General features: G+C 43.7%; 1 protein-coding gene across 2 annotated transcripts in view; it reads right to left on the reverse strand.

Annotated features, from left to right (window-relative positions):
* Nucleotides 1–14,100, reverse strand: part of MTX3 (metaxin 3) — a 53,069-nt gene that overhangs the window by 3,788 nt on the left and 35,181 nt on the right. The window contains exons 6-8 of one of the 2 annotated variants that reach the window (XM_075325800.1): nucleotides 10,796–10,872; nucleotides 6,883–7,040; nucleotides 5,390–5,478 (exon numbers count right to left, since the gene is read on the reverse strand). In XM_075325800.1, the coding sequence (XP_075181915.1) occupies nucleotides 5,390–5,478; nucleotides 6,883–7,040; nucleotides 10,796–10,872 (324 nt within the window). The remainder of the gene's footprint in view (nucleotides 1–5,389; nucleotides 5,479–6,882; nucleotides 7,041–10,795; nucleotides 10,873–14,100) is intronic. The other variant, XM_075325808.1, reaches the window with a different exon arrangement.

The following is a 14,100-nucleotide window of genomic DNA, read 5'->3' on the forward strand; positions in this document are numbered from 1 at the left end:
ATATGTATTAGTGCTGTACTATGGATGTTGGTGAAGGGACAGGGGTGATATTTTTATGATATAGATTTTTTGATATGAAATGATCCTCTGCTTTTTTCACCAATAATCCTCTGGATCAGAGATCCCCTCTGTTTATGTGTTTATATGTTTTTTCTGGTGATGTTTTTTCTTGACCTTGTGATGATTTTAGCAATTTGAAATAAAAAAGTGTTTTTATAAAAATATTTTGAAGAATATTATTAAAATTTTTTTTGATACAATATACTCTGATTTCTGTCTCTTTGTCCTTATCTAATTATTTGAGTTAAAGTATCTCGAACAACTATGGTGGAGAAATTATAGGAATCTGCTATCATGTTTCTAGCTTGGTAACTAAGGTAAATATCGGGTAACCAACCCGATATTTACCTTGGTTACCAGCGCACACCGCTTAGCGCTGGCTCCCTGCACTCCTAGCCAGAGTACACATCGGGTTAATTACCCGATGTGTACTCCGGCTACGTGTGCAGGGAGCAGGGAGCTGGCGCTGGCAGCGTGAGAGCGGTGGACGCTGGTAACGAAGGTAAATATCGGGTAACCAAGGAAAGGGCTTCTTGGTTACCCGATATTTACATTGGTTACGAGCGTCCGCAGAAGCCGGCTCCCTGCTCACTGCACATTCAGTTGTTGCTCTGTCGCTGTCACACACAGCGATCTGTGCTTCACAGCGGGAGAGCAACAACTAAAAAATGGTCCAGGACATTCAGCAACAACCAGCGACCTCACAGCAGGGGCCAGGTTGTTGCTGTTTGTCACACACAGCAACATCGCTAGCAACATCGCTGTTGCGTCACAAAAGTTGTGCCTCAGCAGCGATGTTGCTAGCGATGTTGCTTAGTGAGACGTGGCCTTTAGATTTCATCTGCCTCATCCTTTTATTCTCAGGGAGATAAGTTGATGCCAAAGAAGTCTGACCCTCTTCCTACTGTGAACACATGTATACTCATATTTGGGGAATGGGAGGGATAATTGTTCAGGTAAAAGCTACAGTGCTGGCCAAAAGTATTGGCACCCCTGAAATTCTGTCAGATAATACTCTCAGTTTCTTCTTGAAAATGATTGCAATCACAAATTCTTTGGTATTATTATCTTCATTTATTTTGTTTGCAATGAAAAAACCCAACAGAGAATGAAACTAAAATCAAATCATTGATCATGTCACACAAAACTCCAAAAATGGGCCAGACAAAATTATTGGCACCCTTAGACTAATACTTGGTTGCACAACCTTTAGCCAAAATAACTGCGAACAATCGCTTCCGGTAACCATCAGAGTTTCTTACAATGCTCTGCTGGAATTTTAGACCATTCTTCTTTGGCAAACTGCTCTAGGTCCCTGAGATGTGAAGGGTGCCTTCTCCAAACTGCCATTTTGAGATCTCTCCACAGGTGTTCTATGGGATTCAGGTCTGGACTCATGGCTGGCCACTTTAGTAGTCTCCAGTGCTTTCTATCAAACCATTTTCTAGTGCTTTTTGAAGTGTGTTTTGGGTCATTGTCCTGCTGGAAGACCCATGACCTCTGAGGGAGACCCAGCTTTCTCACACTGGGCCCTAAATTATGCTGCAAAATTTATTGGTAGTCTTCAGACTTCATAATGCCATGCACACGGTCAAGCAGTCCAGTGCCAGAGGCAGCAAATCAACCCCAAAACATCAGGGAACCTCCGCCATGTTTGACTGTAGGGACCGTGTTCTTTTCTTTGAATGCCTTTTTTTTTTCCCTGTAAACTCTATGTTGATGGCTTTTCCCAAAAAGCTCTACTTTTGTATCATCTGACCACAGAACATTCTTACAAAACGTTTTAGGCTTTCTCAGGTAAGTTGTGGCAAACTCCAGCCTGGCTTTTTTATGTCTCGGGGTAAGAAGTGGGGTCTTCCTGGGTATCCTACCATACAGTCCCTTTTCATTCAGACGCCGACGGATAGTACGGGTTGACACTGTTGTACCCTCGGACTGCAGGGCAGCTTGAACTTGTTTGGATGTTAGTCGAGGTTCTTTATCCACCATCCGCACAATCTTGCGTTGAAATCTCTCGTCAATTTTTCTTTTCCTTCCACATCTAGGGAGGTTAGCCACAGTGCCATGGGCTTTAAACTTCTTGATGACACTGCGCACCGTAGATATAGGAACTTTCAGGTCTTTGGAGATGGACTTGTAGCCTTGAGATTGCTCATGCTTCCTCACAATTTGGATTCTCAAGTCCTCAGACAGTTCTTTGGTCTTCTTTCTTTTCTCCATGCTCAATGTGGTACACACAAGGACACAGGACAGAGGTTGAGTCAACTTAAATCCATGTCAACTGGCTGCAAGTGTGATTTAGTTATTGCCAACACTTGTTAGGTGCCACAGGTAAGTTACAGGTGCTGTTAATTACACAAATTAGAGAAGCATCACATGATTTTTCAAACAGTGCCAATACTTTTGTCCACCCCCTTTTTTATGTTTGGTGTGGAATTATATCCAATTTGACTGTATGACACTTTTTCTTTTTTCATTGAAGACAAATTAAATGAAGATAATACCAAAGAATTTGTGATTGCAATCATTTTCAAGAAGAAACTGAGTATTATCTGACAGAATTGCAGGGGTGCCAATACTTTTGGCCAGCACTGTATCTAATGTGTATGGCCAATCTTATAGTATTTGGACTCCTTCCAAGTGCTTCTTCATATCTCAGTTTCCACTACCACTATGGACAGAGTAATAATCATGGGTCGACTGTAGGTACAGCCACATATCTGGGCATGTGTGATGTTAGTGTTCCTTTAAGTTGTGGTCTTGAGAAATCCATGCCTTTGAGCACAAAAAATGAGTTTGTAGTCACATAGACACTGTTTATGGATACCTTCCCTGCAATGACATCAGCTATGTAAAATACACAAAGGGTTTTCTTTTCTTTTTTAGCCACTGAAGTTGGGATAATTGAGAAAATAAGGTCTTGCTTTTCTATCATTGGAAAATCTGACTTGTCTTAAGGCAGAATATAATCAAGAAGGAATGCCATAGAGGTATAAAGCAAGCTTTGTCTGCACGGATCAAGGGTAAATCAATCATATCACCACCTGTATGTACACAAAGACAGATGATTTGCTTTCTTGGATCTTTTGTTTTAGTATTTTTTGATTGGGTGATAAATAGCAGAGGTTCTCGCTGTGCCAGTGGATGTTGCGTTCATTTAACACCTACTTTATTCCCAGAAACATGAACCTATTCTCCAGATGACCACCCAGAGGGAATTGTGACTAAGGTACAATCGCATTAGCAGCTGTGTGCTATTCCTTTCAGAAACATTATCCTTCAAGGTTCATCTTACTGCACCTTGTTTTCTCAAGATAGGCTTCTCTAAAAGGTCAAGATCTTTAGTACTTAAGGTTAAACATCATTTGCTGCTGAAAAAAATATGTCGCCTTCTGTCACTGTCACATTGGTAACAATTGTATACAGCTGTTTGCTCTGTATAATTCACATTACAGTCCATATAGTGGTTGTCATTAAGTTTTCTTTGTCGTAAAATGAGAAGATTCTCACTTTTTTATTTTTAAGAAATTAAAGTAGCACTGATTGGTTGCGACAAGGAAAAAGTTTATCTTTTGGAAATAGCTTACACTCACTTTTACCATTCTTTGCTGTTCTGATGATCAATCTTCAGCGTGCACTGCTCCCCTACCTTACTGGCTTTTGGCTTGACGGGGAGTAGTGTGCTCCTGAATGACTGTTTGAACCAGCAGCAGGGATGTGCCGCCAATCCATATTACACACTCTCCAATGCAGCTAGCACAGATCCAATGAACTGACCAACTTTAGAGCACCACTTAAAAGCTCTATAGCAAAAAGCAAGCAAGCGCTGCGCTCCTTGCCTAGAAGACTGGTCACCTTTCATAGAATGCAGAGGTGGCCAGTAATCTAGGCAACAAGTTGTAAATTCTAAAATTAAACATTGCGCCTGTCGTGAGGATTTTAATGAGAGGTAATTTGCAAAATTCCTTGTTTTCCTTATAAGCTGTGGTCGCCACAAGTGAGCCCTTATATACAGTATTTTAGAATACTGTACATAAGTGCCCAGGCCAATCCGTATAACATAAAAATCTCCTTTATTATACTCACCTAGGGAGCAGTCCGGTCCGATAGGTGTCTCTGCTTTCTGGTCTGGTGCCTCCTCCATTTTGTGAGGTTGCCGTCCTCCTTCCAGCTCCGTGTGGATGACGTATCCTACATCATCCACACAGAGTCATCCATTGTGCTCCTGCACATGCACACTTTGATCTGCCCTGAGGGAGGGCAGAGCAAAGTACTGCATTGCACAGGTGTGAGGAAAGGTCAAAGACCACAAGCACATGGGCACTACAACTCTGATCTGCCCTCAGCCGGGCAGATCAAAGTGCGCATGCGCAGGAGTACAATGGAGGCCTCTGTGTGGATGATGTAGGACACGTCATCCACACGGTGCTGGGCAGGACGACGGCGACTGCACAAGATGGAGGCGGCGCCAGACCGAGAGCAGCGGCGCCCATTAGACTGGACCATCCCCATGGTGAGTATAATAAAGGTGTTTTTTAGATTATACAGAGCGGCCTGGGCACTTATATACAGTATTCGAGCTTGTGGCCCGAAGCGCATAAGGCAAAATCCTGGTGGCAGGCTCCCTTTAAGAAATTGACCGGCCAGTTTTAAAATGTACTTCTATTGTTTAGGGTACAATGGGCATATTTTCCGGCTAACCCCATGAGGACACACCTATGGTGCCCTGATGACAACTCTGAGGTCCACGTAAGAATATTCATCTGAATGTTACCCATAGACTTACCCAGCAAAATGATGTTAAAGAGGTGGTCCACTGCAAAGCATGGTGGCCACATTGATGTAAAGCTGAAAAAGAAGGCTTTTCCTATATACCTTCTGTTGTCAATGCTGCTCGTGAGCGGCGCTATCTCTGGCCGCGATGAATATTCAACCCACAGCCAGACACTTACGGAGACTGGGTCCTGCCTCAGTGATGCCGGGTCAACTTCCAATTCTGCAAATTGATGTGACATCACCAGACATCAGAGGTCACTGCAGTTTAAGTCACGTGAAGGGGATGATCGGACAGCGATAGTGCCACTCACAGGCAGAATTGACAATAGAAGGTATTTAGAAAAAGCTTTCTTTTTCAGCTTTACATCAATGTGGCCACTATGCTTTGTAGTGGACCACCCCTTTAAGCAGTCTAAGCTTAAGCAGGCTTTTTTTTTTTTTAACATAGCGATATATAAAACGTTCACTGACAAACATATTTTTGCATGCAAGAAAGTATTCTGTCAAGAAATGGGTTATGAGAAGATATAGAAAGAAGAAAGCAAGTTATGACCTTTTCTATTAGGTTGGACTCCTTATTTACAAGCTGTGTGAGTTTCTGTAAGTTTGCATCTACTGTTTCCTGGCCAGCAGGAGACGTTCCTACAGAGAGCAAGAAGACACAGGTGACAACACAAGATACAAAGGGTTAGTACAGACAGCAAAGAGCTCAGAAGACACCATCAAGCAAAAGAAAAGTCATTTCTAAAGAGAAGAAGGAAGATGTGCTGGGAATGTTAACTGCTTGTATGTGAAGCTTCCAGCGCAGATTTTCAAACCATTTTCTTAACCTTTATGATCAAGTGATCAAAACTTGGCTGTAAGATCCAGCGTACCATCTGACATTTCAAGCGTAGATCTTAAGATCCCGGTTTTGTCCAAAGTCATAGTATCTCTAGAAGCTTATGGATATTTATAGTTTTGCAACCATTATTACTGCACACAAAAAAAAATAAAAACAAAGCCAATTTTGCAAATAGTTTGAATTTCAAAAATTCTAAAGTTTTGTGTTTCCAAGTCTTGTGCAGTCCTATGTCTCCCCATATTTAAATGAGTTATTCACTTTTGGGGAAAAAAAGTCCCATGGCTGCAGTTTATTAAGAAAGCAAGCTGTGCTTTGTTCACCCTGTATGGGTTGAGCTCTGTGCTTCCGCTGCTCCTCCCGATGTATTTTATTATCTGCAGTGAAGATGTCACATCAGCAAAGCTATTCTGCCCGGGCTGATGACACAAGCTGCTTAGAACCTCTGTACTCACCGACTGCCTGCAGCATAGTTGAGGAGACATTGTTGCTGCAGACAAACATCAGGAGCAGAGGAGTCGACTCAGTGCTGGAACCAGGGAATGTTAGTAAACCATGTATTTAGGAAACAGGGATTTCCCCAAAAATATTTAGGCCCATTTAGATGTTCCAAGAATTGGGGAATGAGCATGTGTAAAACTCTTATGTCCAATAATCAGCCTTGCTAAACTTGCTGGCAATCACTCTATGAATGGGCAAAGCTCTCATTCATCGGGTGTGATCATTTTTTATCAAGCTACAGATATCATGATATTCTTTGCAAACAAAATGATTGTATGAATGATCATCCTGTGCACCTAGAATTCTGCTCTTCCAGTCTAAATGGGCCATTTAACAACTGACGATCAGCTTTGTACATAGTCAACAACCATCAGTGGTCGTTTAATGGCCACAGTTGTCCCGTTGGTTTAGGCTTAGGACCCATTAAACTCTTTGATGTGCAACCATACTGCGCTCTGTCAGAGATAGTAGACAGCACTAAAACTATCTATACTGTCTCCTAATGGGGCACATGGAAAATCTGCTCCAGGGAGACTGTCCACCACAGACCCCAACTACAGCCGCACAGCCAGTAATAAGAAGGATGAGGGATTTGCAGAATAGTGGCTTGCAGGTGGTCACATCCTCACAAGAATGGAGACGCACTATACATATTCCACCTTGATCTACTTTACAACTAGAGCACTAAAAGTGACCGTAGATACCTTCAGCATGCTCCGTGAAATAGACGCAGATAACGTGGTCACAAAAGTCACACAAGTTGGGAAGCTGCTTTAAATGTTGTTGTAGCTGGACCTTAAGCAGACGAGCTTTGTACAGTGGGGCAAGGAAACCAAAAACAAAGGCATCTAGGGTTGTAGGCCTGCAATAAAGCAAGATATGGGTTAATCTGATACACTAAACACTGAAAACTATAGCTGCATCCAACTGATTGTGTTGTACAAAGAGGCCTGGTCATATGCGGTTCATTAATATAATGACTATACCTTTAAACAGTACGGAAATAGAGGTTACCTTTTTTGCTTTACCTTCACATGAAGCAAGAGATATATTCGAAAATAGATTTAAAGGGCATGTCCAGGACTTGCATATTACACAAATGCCTTAAAGTGAAACTATCATCAGAAGATCACCTATTGTTTAAATTGGGTTTTTGTGTTACTTGTACAGTATTTTCCGGCGCATAAGATGACTTTTTAACCCCTGAAAATCTTCTTAAAAATGTCAGGGGTTGTCTTATACGCCAGGTGTCGTCTTATACGGCGTTGCACGGTGCTGCATGAGCCCATTGTTTAGTAATGCCCTCCTACCAGTCCCCTTCTTACACACAATAAACATTATTCTCACCTCTCCTCCATTCCCGCGGTGCCTTCAGCTTCTTCTATCAGACCGCAGGCTCATAGACTTCTCAGCGATAGCGTCCTGTACATGGAGCCACCGCCGCTGCCGTCATGGCTTTACTGCAGTTGAATGCTTTGCGATGCCGTAAAGCATTGAACTGCAGTAAAGCGCTGAAAGTAGCGGCGGTGGCCCCATGTACAGACACGCGATCATGGAGGGGCCTATGGGCCTGCGGTCCACAAAGCATTCAACTGCAGTAAAGCCATGATGGTAGACAGCAGCCCCATGCATCGGACGCTATCACGGAGGGGTCTATGTGCCTTGCGGTCTACGAGATGCAGCTGAGGTCACCCTGAGAACGGAGGACATGTGAGAATAATGTTTATTGTGTGTAAACAACGGCATAATAGGGGAGAAGAAGGGGACCGGTAGGAGGGCATTACCAAGCAATGGGCTCATTACTACAAGGGGGGGAACAAGGATGGGCACATTACTAAACAATGGGCTCATTACTGCAGGGGACATTACTAAACAATGGGCACATTACTCGGGTCGGCTTATACTCGGTTATATACACAGTATATCCCAAACGCTCTATTTTAACTGAAAAAGTTGGGGGTCGTCTTATACGCCGAAATATACGGGAGTTTTTTTTTTTGTTTTTTTTTAAAAAAAAAAAAAAAAGGCATTAATTTTGTTTGGATTAATTGTTTATTAGAAAGAAAAAAAAATAGAAATCTTGAAATTTTCACACTGGTTATCAGGGCTTTTTTAGACTCCATCCTACTGTTGTTTCAGGAAATAACACATACATGGAGCAGACTCACACTATTTTTTTGTATCTCATCTTCTTAGACTGTCGTATCGGGGCTGTGCTGAAGAACTGGAGAATGGCTGATATGGTACCGATATTTAAGAAATGGAATAAAGTAAATCCAAGCAACTACTGCCCAGTAAGTCTAACATTACTGTTGTGCAAAATGTTTTAGGCCATTATAAGAGATGACCTGCAAAAATATATTGTAGAGAATTGCTATTTAGGCTTTACTTGGCCCTCACCTTTAGAATACCGTAATTAATTGTGACTCTGCATAGTCCTGTCTTATATAGCAACCCTCCTAACCTTGTATGTGACTTTTAGATTTCCTGTTTATCCACCTGAGTCACTACTTTTTTTTTAAATTTATTATATTTGTGCATATTAATGCTGTTTATTTGTTAAGTGTTAAATAAAGTTACTGTTTTTAATATTGCCCTTTGACTCCACTGATTATTGTAGGATTTATGTTTGGCTAGTAGTGGTCCACTCCATTTTTTGAGAAAGGTCATGGTGTGGCCCATGATCTACAAATTGTCTCATTTTGACATTATATTTGTTCAGTGGATACGGATTCAAAAAGTAAAGCCGTTGTAATTCTTAGCCAATCAATTTCAGCTTTCATTACATGATCTGTCAGATTCCAATCAAACACTGATCCTGAGAAGGGGGATCTGGAAATAGAGCAGTAACCAGACATGCACACAACATCCATATTCTTTCTCTATGGAAAATGAATGGAGCGGTGGTGCACATGCCAGGTCGCCATTTAAACAGATCTACAGAACCTGGTCCACGGATGTTACAATGATGGAGATCCCCACTGTCAGACATCCACCGATTGGCAAGTTATCCCCCTAACCAATAAATAGATAACTTCTAAAGATGGGAACAACCTACAAAGCCATGTTCATTTTCACAAACATTGTTTTAAAATCTACAATACACATTACAGTATATATATCTGAAAACAGAAGAATTAAAATTTGATAAAAATAAGATAAGCTGTTAAAAAGGAATCTGTCAGAAGGTTTTTCCTATGTAATTTGAAGACAGCAAGCTGAAGGGGTTAACACCGATTTCGGCAATGCATCTCTTATCACACTGTGTGCTGTTTACTGCAATATTTGTTTGAGCTTCAGGATATCATTACCGGACTAAGGGGTGCTTCACACATAGCGAGATCGCTACCGAAATCGCTGCTACGTCACGGTTTTGGTGACGCAACAGTGACCTCATTAGCGATCTCGCTGTGTGTTACACTGTTATGTCGCTGTTAGCAGCGATCTGGCCCCTGCTGCGAGATCGCTGCTCGTTACACACAGCCCTGGTTCGTTTTCTTCAAAGGCGCTCTCCCGCTGTGACGCACACATCGCTGTGTGCGACAGCGAGAGAGCGACGAAATGAAGCGAGCAGGGAGCAGGAACCGGCATCTGGAAGCTGCGGTAAGCTGTAACCAGGGTAAACATCGGGTAACCAAGGGAATCCCTTTCCCTGGTTACTCGATATTTACCTTCGTTACCAGCCTCCGCCGCTCTCGCTGCCAGTGCCGGCTCCCTGCTCTCTGCACATGTAGCTAATTAAAGTTAATTAACCCGATGTGTACTGTAGCTAGGAGAGCAAGGAGCCAGAGCTAAGCAGTGTGCGCGGCTCCCTGCACATGTAGCTGAAGTACACATCGGGTTAATTAACCCGATGTGTACTGTAGCTAGGAGAGCAAGGAGCCAGTGCTAAGCAGTGTGCGCGGCTCCCTGCACATGTAGCTGAAGTACACATCGGGTTAATTAACCCGATGTGTACTGTAGCTAGGAGAGCAAGGAGCCAGCGCTAAGCAGTGTGCGCGGCTCCCTGCTCTCTGCACATGTAGCGACGTTATGATCGCTGCTGCGTCGCTGTGTTTGACAGCTAAGCAGCGACTTACAAGGTCGCTGTTACGTCACAGAAAATGGTGACGTAACAGCGACGTCGTTGTCGCTGTCGCTATGTGTGAACCCAGCCTAAATCAGCTAGTCCGGCACATCCCTTGATGGGATTACCAGCTCACTGTCTATAGATAGCCTGGTGTTGGCGTGCTGAGCTTTTTCAGCTCTGCTATATTGTTAAATCTAAACACTCTGACAACTGCTGCAGCCAGTGATCTAAGGGATACTTTGTTGGATTTAGGATCTCTTTACCTACATCAAGCTGCTCTCAGAAGAGGTAGCAAAAACCTGCTGAGAGATTCCCTTTAACACTTGTATTTTTGAAAGCATTTGTACACTGAAGCATTATTTCCATGCTTGCTTAAAACTTGTTAGGTAGGAAATAATAGTACATTTTAATGAAGACTACTTGCACTGTTTCATCTCGAAATTTAAGCTTAGCAGGTTAAATATCAGTAACTGGATTGCTTTCTATGAGCAACATGTCCATTGCCCTTTGCCTTATTTTTCATGGCTATAATCTTTTCTACTACTCACAAGTCTCCAAAAAAGAACTGTGATGTCCCGAGTCTGTTGGAGAGGAGATTCAGACATTCCTTGGCATCTTTGTAGATCTGTTAAAATAAACAGAACCTGCTCAAATAGACAAAACTCACAGAAAAATCCCAAAATATACTGACAACTGAAAAGTAATATACCTGACGCTCGTGTAAATTTAAAGTATACTATTCATGCACAGACAAAGTCTCTATTGAGCAACCTCAAAGATTTTGGGGGTTTGGATCTCCATCATGGAGTCCTACCAGATTTTGATATTGGAAGTTTTACACTGGGCAAGATTGGCAATAAGTAGTTTCCCCCAACCTTACACTGAGCCAGCCAATCCTTATACACAGCAATATTTCATTAGAAAGTTAGACTTTCATGCGATGACAACGTGTTAACATTATAAGACTAGAGTGGATTAGACTAATGAAGCTACGATTAAATATAAGCCCGTCTTTCAGCAAATCCCGAGGTCTGCCAGTAAGTGATTACGTGTTCTGACCACTAAGATTATGTTAAGTTTCTCTCTTATTGTTTTTGGATTCAGAAAGTGGAAAACTTTATAAGCCATTACACTTTTAGCAAACCAAAGAGGTTAGAAGACAAAGTAAATAATGGCAGATCTCCACAGTAAAATCTCATTTACACCTTATAATCAGAAATATATATGGCCCTGTAAAGATGGATTACACAAAGAAATGACCGCTACATAACACATAATAAAAAGGCCTCCTATTAATGAATACATGCACTATGTGTTGTGTTTGGTATTGTTGCTAAGGCTAAGTTCACATTTCCGTTGATTTGTATCAGTCACATGCGTCGCTTGACGCATGTGACTGATGCGCTGTTCAACGCTGTACAACGGATGACAAAGAACAGAATTCTTTGTCGGATTCCGTTGTGTGCGGGGGGCGGAGTTCTGGGGCAGAGCCGAGCGGGGGGCGGGGCCAGGCGCTGAGGATGTCAGTGGAAGTGCTGCGGTCTGCATGGCTGGGGACAGGTGAGTGTATCTGTGAGTGAGTGAGTGTGTGTATGTGCATGTATGTATGTATGTATGTATGTATGTATGTGTGTGCACATGCAAAGTGCGGGAGGGGGCGGAGCCGAGCAGGGGGCGGGGCCAGACGAGGGTGTCAGTGCTTGTCTGCATGGCTGGGGACAGGTGTGTGTGTGTGTGTGTGTGTGTGTGTGTGTGTACATACATGTGCGGAGTGCGGGAGGGGGCGGGGCCGAGCAGGGAAGTGTCGGCCTCCCTGCACACGTAACCAGCCTAAATATCGGGTAACAGCAAAGCACCCGATGTTTACCTTGGTTACCCGATATTTACCTTGGTTACGGGCCTACACCGCTTAGCGCTGGCTCCTTGCACCGTAACCAGGGTAAATATCGGGTAACCAACCAAAGCTGGTGACGTGTGCAGGGAGCCAGAGAGCATGCGCAGCGAAATCCGACGGATCTCGCTGCTCAAAAAACGTTACATGCTGCGTTCCCCCCGCCCGGCGGTCAGTCGTTCCACGACTGATCAGTCGGGCGGAGGGTGCAACGCAGCATCATCAGTCACAATCCGCTGCTCATACAAGTCTATGGGAGCAGCGGAATCCGCTAAACGGATTCCGCTGTTTACAAGAGCAGCGGATTGTGACTGATAGATTTTAGCGGAAATGTGAACTTAGCCTTAGCCCTAAACAAATGGATGATGCTGAGATACAATACCAGACATAGTCCTTGGGAAAGAGTGATGTACTTCTGGAAAGAAGCAATTATGCTTTTCTGTTGGATTGGTTTTGACCACAGATAAACGTTAAGGGTATGTCTGGGACTTTACAAAAAAAAAATAACAGTGCGCCTCAGCACTAACAGGCAGGTAGTTGGTACTTACCTGCCGCCGTTCTTCGCGGGAACAGAGTGGTCACTGACCGCTCCTGCCGGGGATTCTGCAGCTCCTGCTGACATCGTGACAACAGGGTGGAGGCTTCTCATCAAATTTGCTCTGTAGACGGGCGTCACTGCCAAAGTCATGCTGATTGACCGCCAGCTCGCCCAGTTAGGCAGTAGGGTTCCGGCTGTTAATCAGAATGACATTGGCTGTCAAGCTCAGTCTACAGAGCAGAGCGGAAAAGAAGACTCAACTCTGGTGACAAAGCCATTTAATCACCGGCAGTGGTCTGCAACTGCTCTGTGCCGGCAGTGAATGGTGCAAAGCACAACAAGCAAATAGGTAGCAACTCCCTAACTGTAAGGCTATGTGCCCACGCTGCGGAAAATGCGCGGAATTTGCCGCGGATTTTTCGCGGAAATTCCGCGGATTTTTCAAAAATCTGCAGCACATCTACTCCCCAGCCATTTCTATGGCATTTGGGAACTGCTGTGCCCACGCTGCGGATTTTTCCGCAGCGGAAATAATGCGGATTTCCCTGCGGAAAAATCAACAGCATGTAAATTATTCCTGCGGATTTCTCCGCAGGGTCCCATATACTTACCTGCCTCACTGGAGTCACTTTCTCTGTCCGGTGTACAGGAGCACGGTGAATCCAGGTACAGGAAGGAAGAGGTGGGCGGGGCCTGCACGAGCTCCGGTCATGTGACAGCCGGAGCTAGTTCAGGCTTGCCCACCTTCTCCTGCAGATGCTGACAGAGTGACCCGGCCGCCGGAAAGCGAGGTGCTGCATGATGGAAGTAAGTATGAACACCCGATCACTGCAGCACTTGTTCTGCATTGAGGATGCAGTGCCGAAGTCATGGTACTGTATCCTCAATGCAGAATGCCTGCACCATATCCGCAGGACATTCCGCAGCATGGAAACAGACAGAAGTTGTGGTGCGGTTTCCTGGGAGCTCCTGCGGAATGTCCTGCGGATATATCCGCAGGACACTGTCCCCGTGGGCACATAGCCTAAAGGCCACTTTACACACAGAGATAAATCTGCAGCAGATCTGTGGTTGCAGTGAAATTGTGGACAATCAGTGCCAGGTTTGTGGCTGTGTACAAATGGAACAATATGTCCATGATTTCACAGATCTGCCAAAGATTTATCTATGTGTGTAAAACAGCCTTTAGTGCTTAGGCACATATTTTATTTTTATCTTCTGTTAAAAAAAAAAAAAAAAAAAAAAAAAAAATTAAGTCTCGAATATACCCTTTAAAGCTTCAGTCTAAAGGTACTGTCACACATAACGAGATCGCTAGCGAGATCGCAGCTGAGTCACCGTTTTGGTGACGCAGTAGCGATCCCGTTAGCGATCTCGTTATGTGTGACACTTACCAGCGATCAGGCCCCTACTGTGAGATCTCT

Source organism: Anomaloglossus baeobatrachus, chromosome 1, assembly GCF_048569485.1.
Source record: "Anomaloglossus baeobatrachus isolate aAnoBae1 chromosome 1, aAnoBae1.hap1, whole genome shotgun sequence".
NCBI classification, from domain to species: Eukaryota; Metazoa; Chordata; class Amphibia; order Anura; family Aromobatidae; genus Anomaloglossus; species Anomaloglossus baeobatrachus.